At 39.9% G+C, this 18,047-nt stretch overlaps 1 protein-coding gene across 2 annotated transcripts in view; it reads left to right on the plus strand.

Moving 5' to 3' along the window:
• Positions 1–18,047, plus strand: part of LSP1 (lymphocyte specific protein 1) — a 116,406-nt gene that overhangs the window by 70,610 nt on the left and 27,749 nt on the right. For both annotated transcript variants that reach the window (XM_042447211.1, XM_042447220.1), the window contains exon 2: positions 15,145–15,297. In XM_042447211.1, the coding sequence (XP_042303145.1) occupies positions 15,145–15,297 (153 nt within the window). The remainder of the gene's footprint in view (positions 1–15,144; positions 15,298–18,047) is intronic.

Raw genomic sequence — 18,047 nt, forward strand, 5'->3', positions numbered from 1 at the left:
ATCCATACACACTTGCAGAGTGTTAGGTTGGGGAAAGCAAGTTAAACTTTAACCATAGGGACCAGAATTCGCTAAAGCCATTATTAATGGGTAAAGACCTTAGTTCTGCAGTCATTGAGTTGTCTTTTGGCCCAGCCTCCCAATTCCCAATTAATGGGCAGCAACTGTCAGCTCGGAAGCAGTTGATTTGATTTTTCCACCACTTCCTGTGAATGACCTCCAATGTGACAGCCAAAAGCAAGTTTCTTGTTGCAATTCTCCATTGTACTAGTGATAGCTTGCACGGAGATTGTATAATGTGTGTAAACCGCCCTGATCTAAGGAAGGCGCGGTATACAAATAAAACTTTTATTATTTATTTATTTTATTTATTTATTATCAGTCAGCTGTTTCTCAATTGACAGGGAAACAGATTGCATTGATCCTAGTGGCTGCTCCTTGGTAAGTGGAGACTGAGGGACTTTCATGATTCCTATATAACACCTGAACTAGTATTCACATTGGGATTGTCAATATGAACCAATCACAAATGTGTAACATTTGTAACTGCCTTAGTGAATTCTGGCCAGATTTTTTTTTTTAAAGAATCAACAGCAACATAGGTGACAATGGGTAAACGCGCCAAACAAAGTATTATATGCCATATTTTCTGTCAAGCCTCTTGTTTCTTCCATTAACAGCAACAATCAACACAATGAAAGCTTCATACTAAAAATATGCCCCAAGCCCCCACTGAATGTTAACATATATGGATTAGATCTTTGAACTCAGGAATGTTTAAGGAAATGGGTTAAGCATTTCCTGCTAATATTCACCCCTAGGTGCTAGGACCATCCATTCTCCACCCTAGCTATGTGAGGACTACAACTAAGTCCAGAGAGGGAGAAATGTCAGAAAACACATCATCATCCTGAAAAATCAAATGTTTCTGGAGATTTGACCCTGCAAGCTTTGGCTCCCCTAATCACCCTTGATCTAGAGTGGGAATCATGTGGCTCTCCAGATTGTCATTGGATTGCAAGTTCCAGAAGCTCTGGGCATCATAGTCAAGGGTGGGGTGAGGTATGCTCGGAGTTGCAGTCCAGAAACATCAGGAGATCTGTACAGTTCCCACCTTTATTGTGGATATTGGCTAAAATTGTGTTGGTTCATTCCATCTAGGGTAGATGGAATTGTTGAATGGTGGGTCACCATCAATTGGGTAAATCCAACTGATTCAATGGGTCTAATTCTAGTCGGAGATCTCACATACTTTTGAACATTTCACAGATTAAAATGAGGACAGGTGATGAAGCCAAGCAACATCAGAGTGTGGTCGAGATGGCAAAAGTTATTTAGGAGGAAGAACCCATATGCTAAGAGAAACTGCAGCAGTTTGCTTTTGCTTGAACTTACTGGGAAGGGTAAGTTTCTCTTCCCCTCTCCCTCTTGCTATGTTGAATGCAAGCTACTTTTGCACTTTGAATTCAGTTCACAGCAAAAGAAGTAAGCTGAAGACAAACAGGGAAAATGGGAGAAGGAAAGAAAAACTTGGCCATTTAAAAAGTAGCAGAAAAAGCGGGATGGTAGAGGATTAATGGGAATTGCCCCTGGCAAATCTGGACAGTCAGAGTTCATGACAGCAGGCGGCTTTAGGCCAACCTTCATTTCAAGTGGCCCTATATAGACTGTGCTGTGCTAGGCACATGATGGACCAGGCAGGGTTGTTTCTTCAAGCATTTGCTAAGATTCTATCTAAAGCAGAGTGGGGAGTTGTGGTCTGCAGCCCATGAATGTTTAGGCCACAATAAATCTGTAAATTGCCACAAGACTCAAAATTTTGCTGCAACAGGATCAACAGTGAGGAGAAATGGAACCTTGTCCTCTTGCCCAATCCTAATACCACATACTGCATTGTTCCAGGTGCTTTCTTTTAGTTAGGTTCTGATAGCAGAGATGGGATGGGGCTGTGAAAAGAGAAGGGTAGGAAAACAGGGCTCATCTCCCCTTAATCCACGCACATCTGGGCTGTAAACAAACTGAAAATTGGAATTTTATTTCTCATTCTTTTTTTATGCAAACAAGGTAGATACTAGAACAAACACATGAGGCTGCCTCATCACATCTAGGTGGGCCCCAAGTCTGAGATTACTCTGCATTCCATGCACATTTGCATACCAGAGGATAACAATCCTGCTATTGTTTCTAGGACCACTTATCACTGAAAAAAATAAGGGAAACTGGAGCCTCATTTTTCCAGAGGTCAGTCATGTTCTTTCAGATTTCTTCTCCCTTTAATTCACTCAAAACAAGGTAAACAAGTTGGAAATGAGTGAATCAAGGAGTTCTTGTTAGCCCAGGACAACTGATTGGGAAAAGCAGGACAAACCAGAAGAAAAGTATGTGTTGTCATTCTTTTTCTTTGCTTTTCTCTTCGATCATTGCTCACACTGTAGACAGAATAGGGCCACAGCTTACAGATGGTGTGTATTTTGTGCATGTAAAATTCCAAGTTCAGTATTTGGTGGGGTACAAAGGATGGGAAATACCGCTGCCCATGACTTTGACAAGCTAGAGTTTATTACATTTCAGGTAGACCCACTGAAATCCATGGAACATGACTTGGGCATGTCCAATGAAATCCCGTTAGAGCCAGCATGGTGTAATGGTTTGAATTTTGGACTATGACTCTGGAGAGTAGGGTTCAAATCCCCATTCGGCCTACTGGGTGACCTTGGGCAAGTTGCTGTCTCTCAGCCTCAGAGGATGGCAATGGCAAACCCCTGCTGAAGAAACCTGCCAAAAAAATCCTGTGATAGGGTTGCCTTAGGGTCGCCATAAGTCAGAAACAACTTAAAGGCAAACAACACACTATGTAGTTCCCTTAGGCTTAGGGGTATAGCTATGGGTGGTGGTGGGGGGGAGAGGGATTGATGACATTGTATCCATATGAAAATCTGTGCCACTTCCATGAAATTTCCTTTTAGTCCCCATATTTCTAGCACCGAAGAGAGTTGACACAGTAAAAATTGTTTACACCTAGAAGACTTGCATCTGCTGTGTTATATGCCCTTGGTAACTTTGCCTGCCCCATCTTCTTTCAATGCTTAAACACTATTGCTAAATGATAAACTGACATTTTGAATTACTGCAATGTTAGAAATTTGGGGACTGGAGGAAAATTTCATTGGGGAAAGCAGAATTCTTAATAGAGGGGCAATGGCCCCATTTTGTTCCCCTAGCTATACCCTGAGTCCCCTTGATTTCAGTAGGTTTGATCTAAGCATCTATATTCAAGTGTTTAATAAGTGGTTAAAGTAACATGCAAGGAGGAGAGCATGAAAAGTGATGGTTCTAAAGAAGAGAACCTCTTCCCTGCATGGGGACTCTCTTGAGAGCCAGAACTCAGATGTTGCAAGGTCCTGGCTTCCTTTCTAGAAGAGACTTTTCCTCTTTACAGCTGTCTCTTTTCATATAAGCAGTGAAAGTGAGAATGAAAGGGGCATCACATGTTGTTGAATGCCTTCTTCTAATCTTTTAAAAATATTTATTGTTTTAAAATAGCAACATAAAAAACAGATAAACAAATAGGAATGGGAAACATTGGGAATGAAAGATATAAACGTACAAAATATACATATACATCAGATAAAATAAACACTTATATTGAATACATATGCTTATACTTTACTAGAGTTATCACTAATCCGATTCATTTACAGCGCTTTATAAATAAAGGTTAATAATAATAATAATAATAATAATAATAATAATAATATGACCTTAGACATTGGTGACATGTATTCGAAACAGAACTTCCTGTAACTTCAGTAATCCATTTTCTGTGCCGTATTAATGAACTGTATTGTCATGTATTGAAAACAAACAAAAGTTAATAGCTCCTTACTGTAAATCCAGTATATACATACATACACACACACACACATGCACACATTACGATATAGATAGATAGATAGATAGATTTATTACGAACAACTGATCAAACATCACAAACATCAATCAACAAACATCAGTCATTCACAAACATCACAATAAATCATCAAATTGTAAAAGTAATAGTTAAAATATCACTTATAAAATTATATTAAAAAGAAAAACAAAATTTAAAAGTATAAAATCATTATAAATGTATGAAATCAGTATAAAATCATTATGATATTTCTAGAAAGTCTCGCCATTTCACTGACAGGTCTGACATCAATTTATACTATATTCATTAATTTATGATTTTACCACTGTATCCACTGTATGAGAAGGGATTCTTTTCATTGTTTTAACACAATATCTCTTGTGTAAACTACCTCATTCTCCACCATATCAAATTTTTATTCTGAGTAAATCAAATCTTTATCAGTGTTGTAGTCAGGTTACCCCATTCATTTTCTAGGTATGTAATCACTTTGTTCCAGACTTCTAAGAATTAATCATCTCTCAATTGTCTGGTTAGCTTATCCAACTCTTAACACTTCGTATGGCTTTAAAAGCCATTTTTCTGTTCAAGGGACTCTTTTATTTTTCCAACACTTCGCATAAACAATTCTAGCCAATGAAATCATATAAAACAAAACACAACCATATTTTCCCCCAAAGAATCATCAATCATATTTTTTTATTTTTTTTAATAAATTTATTTAGAATATCTTCTAGAAAGATAAAGAAAGATAAAAAATAAGAAAACATAAGAAACACAAAACATACATTACAACCTATACAAATATACATTACAACCAATACAAATACCACTCTTTCCTATTTACATAAGATAATCGGTATCCTTGTCTTTCTATTTATTACTTCCTTTACCATTGGGTCTTCCCACATCTTGTAGTTTATTGTTTACTCCTGATGTTTATTTTAATTTAAAGTTTTCCCATGTTGACATTTATATTTTCCATTATCATCAAAAAATCATTTAATAATTAATTTAATTATTTAGTTAGCCTTTTCTTCAAATAATTTAAGACATTTCCATTCTCCTTCTATCTGGTCTTTAAATTTTCCTCTTAGTGAGGTAGTACATCCATATTTCTTGCTTCAAAAAGTTTAATCAACCAATCTTCAATTGTTGGGCTAGTAGTAGTTTTCCAGGAATGAGCGTACAATATACAAAATTATCCTATTGAATTTTACGGATTTTATATTATGTGTCATATTTAATAGAAACAAGTTTGCTTCAAACGGAATCTTAATATCTAAAATATCTTGCATTGTTCTATGGATTTTTTGCCAAAATTCTTTTGCTTTATTACATATCCACCACATATGAAAGAAATCTCGCTCAGGCTTTTCACATTTCCAACATTTGGTGTTGCCTGTTTTATATATATTATGTATTTTTGAGGGGTTAGGTACCATCTAAATAGCATCTTGATATAATTTTCCTTATAATTTTGGCACAAAGGGAACCCATTTGTATCTTTCCATGATTTTTCCCATTCTTCTATTGTTATTTTTTTGTTTATGTCTTGTGCCCATCTTACCATACTACTTGTAATAGCTTTATCTTCAAGATCTCTCTTTTAACAGTTTGTAATATTTAGATATATGTTTTCCCTTTTTGTCTAACATAATTTTGTCTATTTCATTATTATCCATCGTCAACCCAAAATTTTTATTATCTACCTTGAAACGATTATTTATTTGACTATACAGAAACCAATCTTTTATTTTCCCTTTTTCTTTAAGCTCTTCTATCGATTTCATATTATATTTCCCTTCTGGTGTTTTATCAATTATGTCTCCATATCTTAGCCAGGGTACTTATTTGTCTTTAGTTCTATTATAATAAGCTTCTTGTATTGAAACCCAGAGAGGTATGTTTTTTATAAAATTGATATCTCACTTTATACCAGACTCTGAGCAGCGATTTTCTTATAACGTGATTACTAAAAGCGCTATTTTCTTTTGGTTTCGTATGCCACATGTAAGCATGTATACCAAGGTTCATATTATGTTTTTCAATATTCAGCACATTCTCGTTATCTAATTTGAACCAATTTTCCAGCCATTTTAGACATACCGCGTAATAATATAGTTTAATATTTGGTATTTTTTTCTTTCATTAATAATAATAATAAGAATAATAATTTCTTTTGTTAATAGTTTCCATTTTACCCTTGCTTTTTTACCTTCCCATAAAAATTTACTTAGTTCTCTTTGCCATATTATAAAATGTTTCTCGTTATTAATAATTGGAATATTGGTGAACACATACTTCAATCTAGGAAGTATATTCATTTTTATTACGGCCACCCTGCCCAAAAAACGACAATTTGTATTTAGTCCACTTTTCTAGGTCTCTCTTAATCTCTAACCATGTTTTGGCGTAGTTATTCTGAAATAATTCTGTATTTATTTTCATGAAGTAAATGCCCAAATATTTGACTTTGTTTTCTATGCTAAACCCTGATATCTTTGAAAGTTCTGTTTCCTCATTTTTAATAGTTTTTTTGCTAAGATCTTTGTTTTTTCTACATTGATTTTAAATCCTGCTAATATTCCGTATTCATTAATTGTCTGAATCAATAATTTTAAACTTTCCTTTCGGTCATCCAGAAAGCATATTATATCGTCCACAAATACTTTCAATTTATCATCAATCATATTTAACAAAAATATTTCCGACTTGTTATCTAGTTTGATATTCAATATCTTGCTAATTATTCTACGAATTATCGTCCAATATTTTATAGCTTTCTTACACCTTCACCACATGTGGTATAGTGCTTCTTTCTTTTTTACACATTTGCAGCATTTATTGCTTGAATTTCCATATATTTTACAAATTTTCTTGGGTGTTAAGTACCATTGATAGCATATTTTATAAAACTTCTCTCTTATGTCTTGACACAAGGTATAATTCACTATTTTTAACCTTATTTTAACCTCTTTCTCACCTTATTTGAATACCATATTGAATGCCTTCTTTGCGTGCTATTTTAATCTATTACTGAATACCTGAATAAGGCTAATGTCTGGATTCAACTTATATTTGCTTGTCATATTTTGTTTTGCCCAATAATGACTGGTCTCAGGGCAATGCACAAAGATAAATAAATACATAACCCCCATAATTTTTTAAATAAAAAGACACAGCTCAAAGATTATCATTAAAAAGGTTTAGACAACATTGGGAATATGCAGTCAATCAAAAACAATGGGATCACATCAGAACATTTCTGAGCTTTTCAAAATGGAGAGAGGTACAAGCAAGATGCAGGTTTAGCCATAATGATTACAGTCTTCCAGAGGAGCCCAGTGAGTACATGCCCTGAGTAAGGTACAAGCATACCCTGTGATTTCAAATCCAGAACCAGATTGCATGCACAAGATTAATGTTTATTGTGGGAAATGTACAGTTTCAGATGAAATTAAGGAGATTACTACATAAAGCTTTTAAACCATGATTAAACCTGGAAAATAGTGGTTTTGGCAATATTTATTATGCAACAACGTCTCCATCCCATAGCTACTGTGTCCCTTGAGTACAGTTCAAGTGTCCCTTTTCATTGACGGAGAAACTTGTAAATGAATAGTGAATAGTGCAAGTGTCTAAGTGCAAAACATTGCTACCAGGGCAGTTGCAAGATTGCCAGTATGTGGTGTCAGTGTCTCCTCCTATCCCCTTGTCCCTCCTGCCTAGGGTTGCCATATCCCGTCGGGGGGCGGGACAATCCCGGTTTGGGCGGTGCCATCCCGGTCCCAGTCTGGTTTGGCGTCCAAACTGGGATGGCCCCGCCCACCACGGCCAGCTCAGCCCCCGCGGCGGCTCCAAGGCCTTGCTGAGGCCTGGGAGGGCTCTCCGCGGTTGGAGCTCCAGCCGTGGAGACGCTCCCTCCCGGGCCCCAGCGAGGTCTTGGAGGCAGCTCCGCGGTCGGAGCTCCGGCTGCGGGGTCCTCCAAGGCCTCCGCGAGGCCAGGGAGGAGGAGGAGGCCGCTTCCCACCGTGGCAATCGCCGCGATGAGGAGCAGCCCCTGCCTCTTTCCCGGCCTGGGAGCTGGCCAAGGCTTCCTCCCAGACCGGGAGGACGACGCTTGGCACTGCGGCGATCGCCGCGATGCCAAGCTTCCCCGCGCCCTTCGTGGCCTGGGAGCCGGCTGAGGCTTCCTCCCAGACCGGGAGGAGGAGGAGGACGCTTGGCACTGCGGCGATCGCCGCGATGCTAAGCGGCCCCGCGCCCCTTCCCAGCCTGGGAGCCGGCCTAGGATTCCTCCCAGACCGGGAGGAGGAGGAGGACAAGGTTTAAAAATGTAGGACTTTTTTAAAAATTTCCTAGCCAGGAAACTAAAAAAAAAAAAGTCCTACATTTTAAAACCTTGTCCTACATTTGTCCCGGTTTGGAGGTCCTCAATTATGGCAACCCTACTCCTGCCCTAAGTTGTGCCCAAAGCAGCCCTTTTCTTTCTTTCTTTCTTTCTTTCTTTCTTTTTAAAACTTTTTTTTTTACTGATGGCTGTAACAGTGCTCTGGAATCACGTGAGTTACAACTTATATACACACACACTCATGAAATGAATCATGCAGCAGGAGTACAGGGGACTCACAGATAGAGCATGATAGCAGCAGCATCCCCCACTTGCATGATTCTGAAGATATGTAATATTTGGGCCCTGAATACAATATGTTTCCATTTCCCCCTCTCCCACATAATTGCTGACAGAACAAGGCTGATACTGTAAGGTCCTAAATTTCTTTTCATTAAAAAGTGTTAGGTTTGTTTGTTTGTTAAACTGAAACTTGAAAATATTTAGACTGACTTAGTGACTGCAGAGTTCCATAGGGGACAACCAATTTCCTGCCCAGCTGTTGTTGGTAATGAGTCACTGTGAATCATCCCATCTATGATGGAAATATGGGAAACATTTCTATCAAGATCATATATCATTTTAGTTTGAAGATCTTGAGCAGGTTCAGCAGCCCATATCTCCACAGAAAATGTCTTTCATCTCTTCAGTGTCAGGAAGTAGTACAGCTTGCATTGTTGTAGGGCATTTTCATGGATGGAGAGGACAAGGCTGACACTACACCAAAAGAGCAAAATAGAACTGCTCATCCATGCATATAAATAATGCAAACATTAGCACCATCTACTTTTTACTTCTGACACTGAACAAAAAGGGAAATGGCCAAACGATGCAGAAACTTGATGATAGACAGACAGGTGGCAGCCACAGGAGAGAGTCTTGTTGCTGGGATGCCAGTCGGCAAAGCATAATAGCAATCCATCTTTTAATAGTCCAGATGGAGCTTTCAAAATCTCTTTTAGTGATTTTTTGTTGTTCACCACACTATGTGTGCTACTGTTTTTTGTGAAGGCACTATCCTTGAGTTACATGCCATGTTGCTGGGTGAAAGAAATAGCAACAGATTGTAAGCTCCTGAGGTCATGGAGAGAAAATCAGTCACGTCCAGCAAAGAAATGCAGAGATGAAAGAAAGCTAGGTTAGCAATAAGGATGCCTGTCACAGCACTCCAATTGGACTCCCAGTGGAATACTCCAGAGCAAAGATACAGGCTAGGAGCGGGGTTGTAATGCCCACTTTAAGCTCTTGGCTCAGATTTGTGGGGGGGGGGTGAGAGTGGAGGAAAGTCCACACACACGCACATACAAAGCAAAATGAAAACTGGAATGGAATTACAAATAATTCAAACATCTTCCTGCCCCCCCCCCTCCAAAAAAAAAGAGACGAGCCTCTAAAATTTGGGTTTGAGAGCATTTCTGAATCAGACCTTTCACTGAGTGTTGTCACATACATATGGGCTGGAGGTCATGATGGAGTGTAATGAATTACTTCATTTAGATCTTTTTGGAAAGGAGGAGGAGGAGGAGGAGGGGGGAAAAGCACAACACCTTGGCTTCCTGCCAGAACCCAGACAACTATTTCCATGGGAACTGTCGAGAAAACAGTAAATAAGAGCACAGAATGAATTAAGAAAGAGTTTTCTTAGGCTTGCTTTCTTTCTTTCTTTCCTTTATTGTTTTATTTTTTGAGCATCCGAGAGCTTGAAGAAATGGGTAGAAGAAGTCAGGAAGCTGAATGGGGGGAAAGTGTCAATTTATGATCTGTGTGTGTGTGTGTGTGTGTGTGAGAGAGAGAGAGAGAGAGAGAGAGAGAGAGACAGACAGACAGACAGACAGACAGACAGACAAAGACAGATCCTGTCACAAATCCCATATACATGGCTTTAATTTTAGTAATGGCAGTTATTTCCTTGATATGTTCCAGAGAAAGAGAAAAGAGAAGAGAAAAATTCATGACCTCACTTTTACTCCCTTCCCTCCTTTGTGTCCTTTTAAACAACACCTTATGAAAGCCAGCATGATATGGTGGGCTCCTGGGGTCCACCAAATCATGCTTCTAAATCATGGAGACCCTGACCTTGGGCAAGTCACACTCTCTGAGCTTCAGAGCAAGCCCCCTCTGAACAAATCTTTTCCAGAAAACCCCATGATAGATTTGCCTTAGGGAAATGGAAATGACCTGAAGGCACACAACAACAACACATTTCACCTTGCTAAATCCAGTACTGGCTTTTCAGAATCCCATAGAGATTTTTAGCCTGTTGGCTTCTTTGAAATAAAAAAAAAATGAGGAGAGCTACCATCTTATCATCCTCCAAGCTCTCAATTGCTTTCATGCCACATATTTGTATTTACCCAGATTTCTTTGGTGAGCAAGCATTAGGTAATATATAGTCAAATCCTAATTCTGCTTCTCTCAATAGTTAATACATCTTATAGCTGGGTTGCAATCCTGACTAATTCTGCTTCTCTCAGTAGTTCATACACCTTATAGCTGGGTTCCAATCCTAGTTTCTGTTAAGGCCTCTAAAATAATTGTACTTTCCAAATGGTGACTCTGCATGAGCAGAAGACACACTTCCCATGACATTTACTAATACTCCCCAGTCAATAGAGCCTCCTTCCCATACTGTTTCCCTTTTTTCTGTCCCAAGATGTCAGGAGCAACATTTGGAGGGAGAAAGTAAAAGAGGATGAAGTGGGAAGAGGAAAGAGGAAGGAGGGAAAGCCTTGTTCTGGGAACTGAACTCTACATATAATAATTAGAAATCAAGCTGCTGCATAACATCCTTTAATGTTTATCCACAAATCTTCTTACAAAGCAGTCACTTTATTCCTGTATCTGGGCTGTGGTCCTTCTGAAATAGTTCTGGTAGTGATGAACCAACACAGCAGGTTCAGCAAAGCATACAGGTTTTTTTCGTGCAGCGAGAATGAATGGATCAATTGTATCAGCTATGTGCTGAACCGGCTCTGTCATAAGGCAGATCAAAGCAGCAAGTTTTCGAGTATTATGAAAAAGCAGGACATTGCTTGTTATTAATTTCTTATTGATGTATTTTTGTTATCGGGGAGGGAGAGAGATACTTGTGAGATTTTCTACCTCAGATGCCAGTGCAGGTTGGTTGGTCTTGGGTACTGTGATTCTGCATTTAATACAATTCTAATTTCGTTACCAGTAAATGACTTGTTGTACTAGATACATTGTTTGTCAGAATGTTTTGTGATGGATATTGTGCCATAGTCAAATAAATTATCTATCTATTCAGCCGTTCACCTGTAGTAGCAGCAGAAAGCTGGACACCAAAGAAAGGTGACAGGAAGAGAATGCATTTATTTAAAATCTGATGCTGGTCGAGAGTTCTACCAATAAAACGGCCAAAAAGACAGAAAAATGTACTAGAACATCATACAAAAGTTATATATTATACTGGTTTTAAAGGAATTGCCATGGTTGTCAATGGGCTTCCAGTCTGAATTTAAGGTGCTAGTAATGACATTTACAGCCCTAAAAGACCTGGAACCTTAAAGTACATATCTCCCCATACACACACACACACACCTGCTTGAGGTTTAAGCTCGGCTGGATTCTATGGCCCATCAGTTAGGGCAATATGCAATTGGAAGATATGGAGAGGGCCTTCTATGCTGTGCCCCTCAGTTATGGAACACCTTCCCCTTGGAGGCCCAGCTGACACCAACATTGCTGTCTATCTGGTGTCAAGCATTGTTTTCTAAAAGCTTTTGGGGCCTAATTAGTTTTACACAAACTTTCACATAGAAATGGTTTAAAATAATTTAAAACCATTTTAACCAGTTTTAATCTGCCTTTTTAATGTGACAAATTGTTTAACACATTTTTATCATTTTTACTATTTACACTGTTTTGGTTTTATTGTATGCCATCCTGAGATTTTTTTTAATAGAGGGTGAGATGTGTGTAAAAATCAGTAGACTCTGAGGCCTGTTCTGACTGATGGTTCTCTTTATCTTTAAACCAGACCAAATCAGGACTGGAGAGGCCTTCAAATGGACAGCTGTGTCTTCTGTAATGTTGGACACAGAGCCCCACTATGGGAGCCTCATCCCTCAATGGATGTTGATCTTTCAATGACATCATTTTTCCATGTGGACAAATATGTGTGCCCATACTATAAGGATGCTGTTTGAGAGATAACTCTCAACTCCTGTACTCAGAAGCAAATTTAACTTAAAGCTGGAAAATAAGGGGAATAGTGCTATTTGCACTAAGTTCTTGCAGAACAAGTATGTAAATTTCCCTCCTTATGTGTGGGCTGAGGGGCAAGGTGAGCTATGACCCTCAGCTGAAATTAAAATAAGGACACCTACATTTCAATTGTATCTACATTTTTGGTCTTTGCAATGTTAGGGAATACATGACTTTCTGGTATGAAGAGCTGCTGGTTGGTTTTATAGAAATCCATATGGTCTGCAGCAAAAAGAAGGAAGGAATGGTTCTGGCACTAAAATTCATGTTATCACCCATATTGGAACGTTACCGAAACCTTATCATTTTCTCTGGGACCTGAAAGGTAGTTCTGCTAACAGAGAATTTATCATCTGGTGACTTGGATATTCTGAGAGGAGCTAGGGCAGCATTTTTATCTTCTGTTGGGGAAGAAAGAAAACAGTGCAAAACACAGAGATGATGGGGGAGTTCACCTCTTCTAACAGTCTTTATCCCATCCATGGGAAAAGAACAGCTTAGCTCAAGAATTCTTATTAAAATACAGTGTTTCTAAGAAAACATGCCAAAGTCTATCTCCATTTAGAATTCTCTTTCCTCCAGACCGAACTGGAAGCCTTGGCTTCTTGGCTGTTTTCTTAGGGCCTGAGCAGATGGGTGTGATATCACGAGCCAAGCCCATGGTGTCCTGCCCCTGATTCTGACCTGGGTCAGTCCCCAGGCTAGCACTCTGGCAGGCAGGTGTTTACACAACACACCTAACTCTAACTGCTTCAACCACACACACCTTACCTGCTGCCACCACTGCCATGCCTTCTCAAAAGGCCCCATCATGGCTTGTAAGGGTTGAAATGGGTTGATTGGCTACACCCACATGGCCAGGTGCTCCATCCAATGTAGAGGCCACAACAGAGACTTTCTGAGAAGATGGGGTGGCAGCAGCAGGTAAAGGGTGTGTAGAGCCATGTGGTGTGCCTGCTGTCACTGTGGAATTTCATGGAAATTCCACAGCAAACAGTGAGTTTTTTTTACCCATTCTAAGGTCCCTTTGGGCTGCGACCAGCGGATCAGCATCTGGACTTGCTGATCCCAGCCCTGGACTATTGATGAAAGGCTTGGGGGAGCATGGGCCTTCCGACCTATGCACACAGGCTCTTATTCTCTCACTGCATTTTTAGTGTTCTTTATTTCTCTTCATTTATTTTCTTTTGAAGGCATAGCACTAGGATGTATAGGGATTTCATTCAGTTCTCCAGGTCTTGATCATCAAGGATGTGTCTCCCAAATCTCTCCCTGCTCCCCCTGCAATCTGCTGCTGATCTTCAAGAGAGGATCTGGTAAAGTCTGAATTGCTTCCCACATTTTGTCACTCTAGATTCCCATACTAATCTCAGGGCTGCTGCTAAACTTGAGGTCATAGGAATGTTGGTGGGGTGGATTTCCATGGCACTGACCTTTCTCATTGACATCCCCCATTCCCCTTGTTGGTGACTGTGGGTGATGGTGGTCACAGTGGCAACCAACCGTACAGCTGCTGCTAGTGGTCATCTTCTCTTCAGATCAGGACTTACTTGGTGTCAAGCCCCTGTGTGAATGTCTAATTGTCTGGAAGAGGGGAGCTAATTGTGTGGTTAGCAAGCCAGCCTACTAATCTTTCCCAGAAGAGGAGGCTTTGTCTAGAGGCCTGGAATTTTTAAGTAATGATGCAGACTCATTTGATGCTTAAAGGGCATTGTCTTTATTGCTCTGCAGTCGCTTCCTTGTCCAAAGCTACAGGTTATGTTTCTGCCTTTCTGAATCTCTAATAGAAAACCTAGTGTGGACTACTTCAGTTTAGACCAGAAAAAATCTAATAAACTTGACCTGGATCAAGGAATAGATTTTCCACAAATAGGGAGGCTGATGGTTGCAGTAGAATTGGTGGGTCCTCATGAGAGCTTGGGTTTTTGGCAGCCACTCCCCAGTGCAGATTCCTGATGCCAGGCTTGAGCAACATGCCTATTTGCGAGGTGAAAAGTTTTGCTCTGATGGGAGAGGAGCACCAAATGTTTCTCATAGCTTCTGTCACACTTTTGGTACCATCTCAAGATAGCGAGAAAGGAATCCCTGGATTGAGGGAGGTCCAACATTTAGACATAATATGATAACTCTCAAAATCTATGTACGAGTATATAGAAATGCCCCAAGAAATTGTGCTACCTGAGGCAGAAAACAATAAATGAGCAGAGCAACCGTTTATACTAAATACATACAGAATTTTGTTAGTGACATAGGTGCACGTGTGGATTACATTCGTATATGTCTCTTTTTGGATGGGACACAGAAGCAGGCATGGCGAGCACTGTTGCTTATGCTTAGAGGTGGTGAGGGGAGCAGGGAGTCAACACAGAGGAGAAAGATGCAGCTAGAAATTAGAGTGCATGTTTATCTGTACATAGAGAGCATTATCATGGGCAAGGTCATAGAACTGTGCAGCTGGCATATTACTTTTCAACCATTGGATCCACAATCTTAGCTAATGTGTTCCAACATTATAGCAACTGTGTACAACCTTCCCCCAACACCTCACAGTGTATTTTGATTATGTAATATACCTCTGTATCTAGCCTGACTTCCTTTTCTCTATGATTGACAGGCTGACAGCACAATGGAGTGTGGAGGATGAGGAGGAAGCAGCAAGAGAACGTCGACGAAGGGAACGTGAGAGACAACTCAGGTCCCAGGCAGAAGAAGGCCTCATCAGCACCAGCACATCTTCAGAAAGTGGATTGGCAGTACAAGAAAGCCAGTAAGAAGCAATGGAGAAGAAAACTATCTTTTCTCTTGTTCCTCTCTGCTGTTAAAAGCAGCGTAACACCCTTTTCAGCTGATGAAGTTTGAGTAAATGCACAGTCTGCATATTTCTGCACTAATATGGGTTAGTGCAATAAAAATGACACAACACTGGGGGAAATTTAGACTTAATGAGAAATAGTGGAACACAATTGCAGCCTAATCTACATGTTATGGCTATTAGGGATACTGTACATTCTCCTTTCTTCAGGCATGTCCTCATTTTCAGTGCTAAAATTTCTGTCTGGGGGCCATTTTAAAATGTCTGAGTTTTCTTGCAAGGTCCCCCCACGCCTCTGAAACTCAGAAGTGAGCAACTTTTGTAAGTCTACTTACTGTGAATTTTGAGATAAAAAAAGCAGCATACAGAGAATATCCTATCATTAGGGATTGTCAAGATTAGATCTTCTGAATTTAATACCATCAGTATGTGCTGATGGGACTCACAGAAAGAAACAGGAGGAGGAAATGAGGATGGTGCCAACAGCAGCTCTGGTAAGGGAGGCATTACTGTATGGTATAGAATGGTTGTAGCTTCTTCTCTCTCCTCTGAAATACCCAGATGTCCCGTCCCCCCAACTCTTTTCTCCCTTTCAAGACCTTCCCTTTGTTGTTCTTTTCACTGTCCATAACTCTTCTTTGTGGTCCACTTGACAGATTTCCTTGCTGCTTCACAGGTTTGTTGAGAACCTGTGGTGCTGGCATAGTGGATGAGCAGGCATGAGGGATGGGCTTCTATATCGAGGTTGTGTTGGGATATTGTGGAATTAACCAGATCATTTGTTGATATTATTAAATACTTATAAACAAGCAATGACAATTTTTATTATTAACAATGAAGATTAGGAATTAGGAATTGAATCTATGGATCCCATAAATCATTATGGGACCCATAACTCCTTTACTGCTAAAATCAGGGCAGTGTGTGAGCTGTTGCTCCTGTCTTCCCTCAGCATTGGCTGGGTGCCTGGGGCTGAGAGGAGTTGCAATCGACTAGTTGCCCTCCCCTAATTGGTGGTATCTGTTGGTATGCCAAGAAAGAAAGAAAGAAAGAAAGAAAAACAGACACATGTACCAACTGATTACTTAGAATCATAGAATCATAGAGTTGGAAGAGACCACAAGGGCCATCCAATCCAACCCCCTGCCATGCAGGAACTCCCAATCAAAGCATCCCCGGCAGATTCAAACAGCTGATCTAGTGATCAGTGGTTTGAAGTACTTAGTAATTACATGTGTCCTTCCTTCCTTCCTTCCTTCCTTCCTTCCTTCCTTCCTCCCCCCTTTCCCTTTCCTGTCCTTTAAAATATAGTAACTCTAATGGCCAGGTGTGCCAACTGAAGAAATTGCTTTTAACATTTTAATACGTGTCCAGCTTTGGGTCCCATATGGGAGATAAGCAGGATATAAAACAAACAAACAAACTTGAGTTAAAAGATATGAGCTATACTGTCTGTCCCTCATCCTTCCTCCATATAGAGAATCTCCATGCTGCCATCTGAGTGGATGTTGGGAACATCCTTGCAGTGTCATCTAAATTCTCTGTGTGATAGAAGGGATCCACGTGGAGGATTGTCCCACACATTGTGGAATAACCATGTTAAACACAGGCTCTGGCTGTACTTTTTAGTGGTTCCCAATCAGCTCGATCACTCTTCTGGTTTTGTTGTCTGCCTTGCAGCTGCACAAGCCTGAAGGGTCTCAGTCAGTTCACTGGCAAGTAAGCTACAATATCTAGTTAGTGGGACTTGTTTAGCTGGATGGGTGGCAAGCTGAATAGACTTGGTGAAGAGCTAAGACACCATTTTGGCCAGCCTCCAGAAAGTGGCTTTCATTTTGTGTAGACCCATCTGCTCTCAATAATGAAAAAGCAAATCAAGAGAAATTGCAATTTCACTGTTTTAGGGAGCTGTGGTGCCAATAATTGGGCTTTCACTCATCCATGCTGCCTGGAATGCAAAGGCTGCCTCTATTACACCAGTATTTTAACTGTGAAACTGTTTTACTGCTAAAACCAGGGCACTGTTGACTGTAGCTTCTATCATCCCTCAGCATTGGTTGAGTGCCTGGGACTGAGTGGAGTTGCAATCTACTAGTTGCCTAGTTACATGACAATCTAGTTAAGTCTTACATGAATTAACTCATAGGCTGTTAATTTGGACACAATCTTGTTGTTGAGCAAGACAGCCCTTATGTTTTCCCTGTTGAGTCAGGAAATCTCACCACAGCAAAGAATGAATACACAACATTGTGAAATTCCACATATCCCACTAACTGTCAGCAGAACTACACATAATTCATTCATAAGTCAAATGCAGGAGAGGTTCAGAACATTTGCAGGGTGGAATCTAGTGGACAGTTTCACCCTTTACAATAATTATGTGCTTTGGTCAGACTTCAATGCCAGAAGGAGGAAATTAGGGGCAAATGGACTGGAAGCAACTGCAGGAGATCCTGCATCATTCTGACCTGCAGCCATTTTTCTTTCTAATTTCTCTGCAATATGTATTTGATTATGGACAAGTTTTATAAGTAAAGCTACAATATCTGTTTTAGAAAGAAGACTAAGCTTATTTATTTTCACTGTAACACTGGTTGTGGGTGTGGGTAATAATAATAATAATAATAATAATAATAATAATAATAATAATATTTATTTGTATACCGCTCTCTGGCAAACCAATCCGGGCGGTTAACAACAGTAAA

Source organism: Sceloporus undulatus, chromosome 1 (genome assembly GCF_019175285.1).
Source record: "Sceloporus undulatus isolate JIND9_A2432 ecotype Alabama chromosome 1, SceUnd_v1.1, whole genome shotgun sequence".
NCBI classification, from domain to species: domain Eukaryota; kingdom Metazoa; phylum Chordata; class Lepidosauria; order Squamata; family Phrynosomatidae; genus Sceloporus; species Sceloporus undulatus.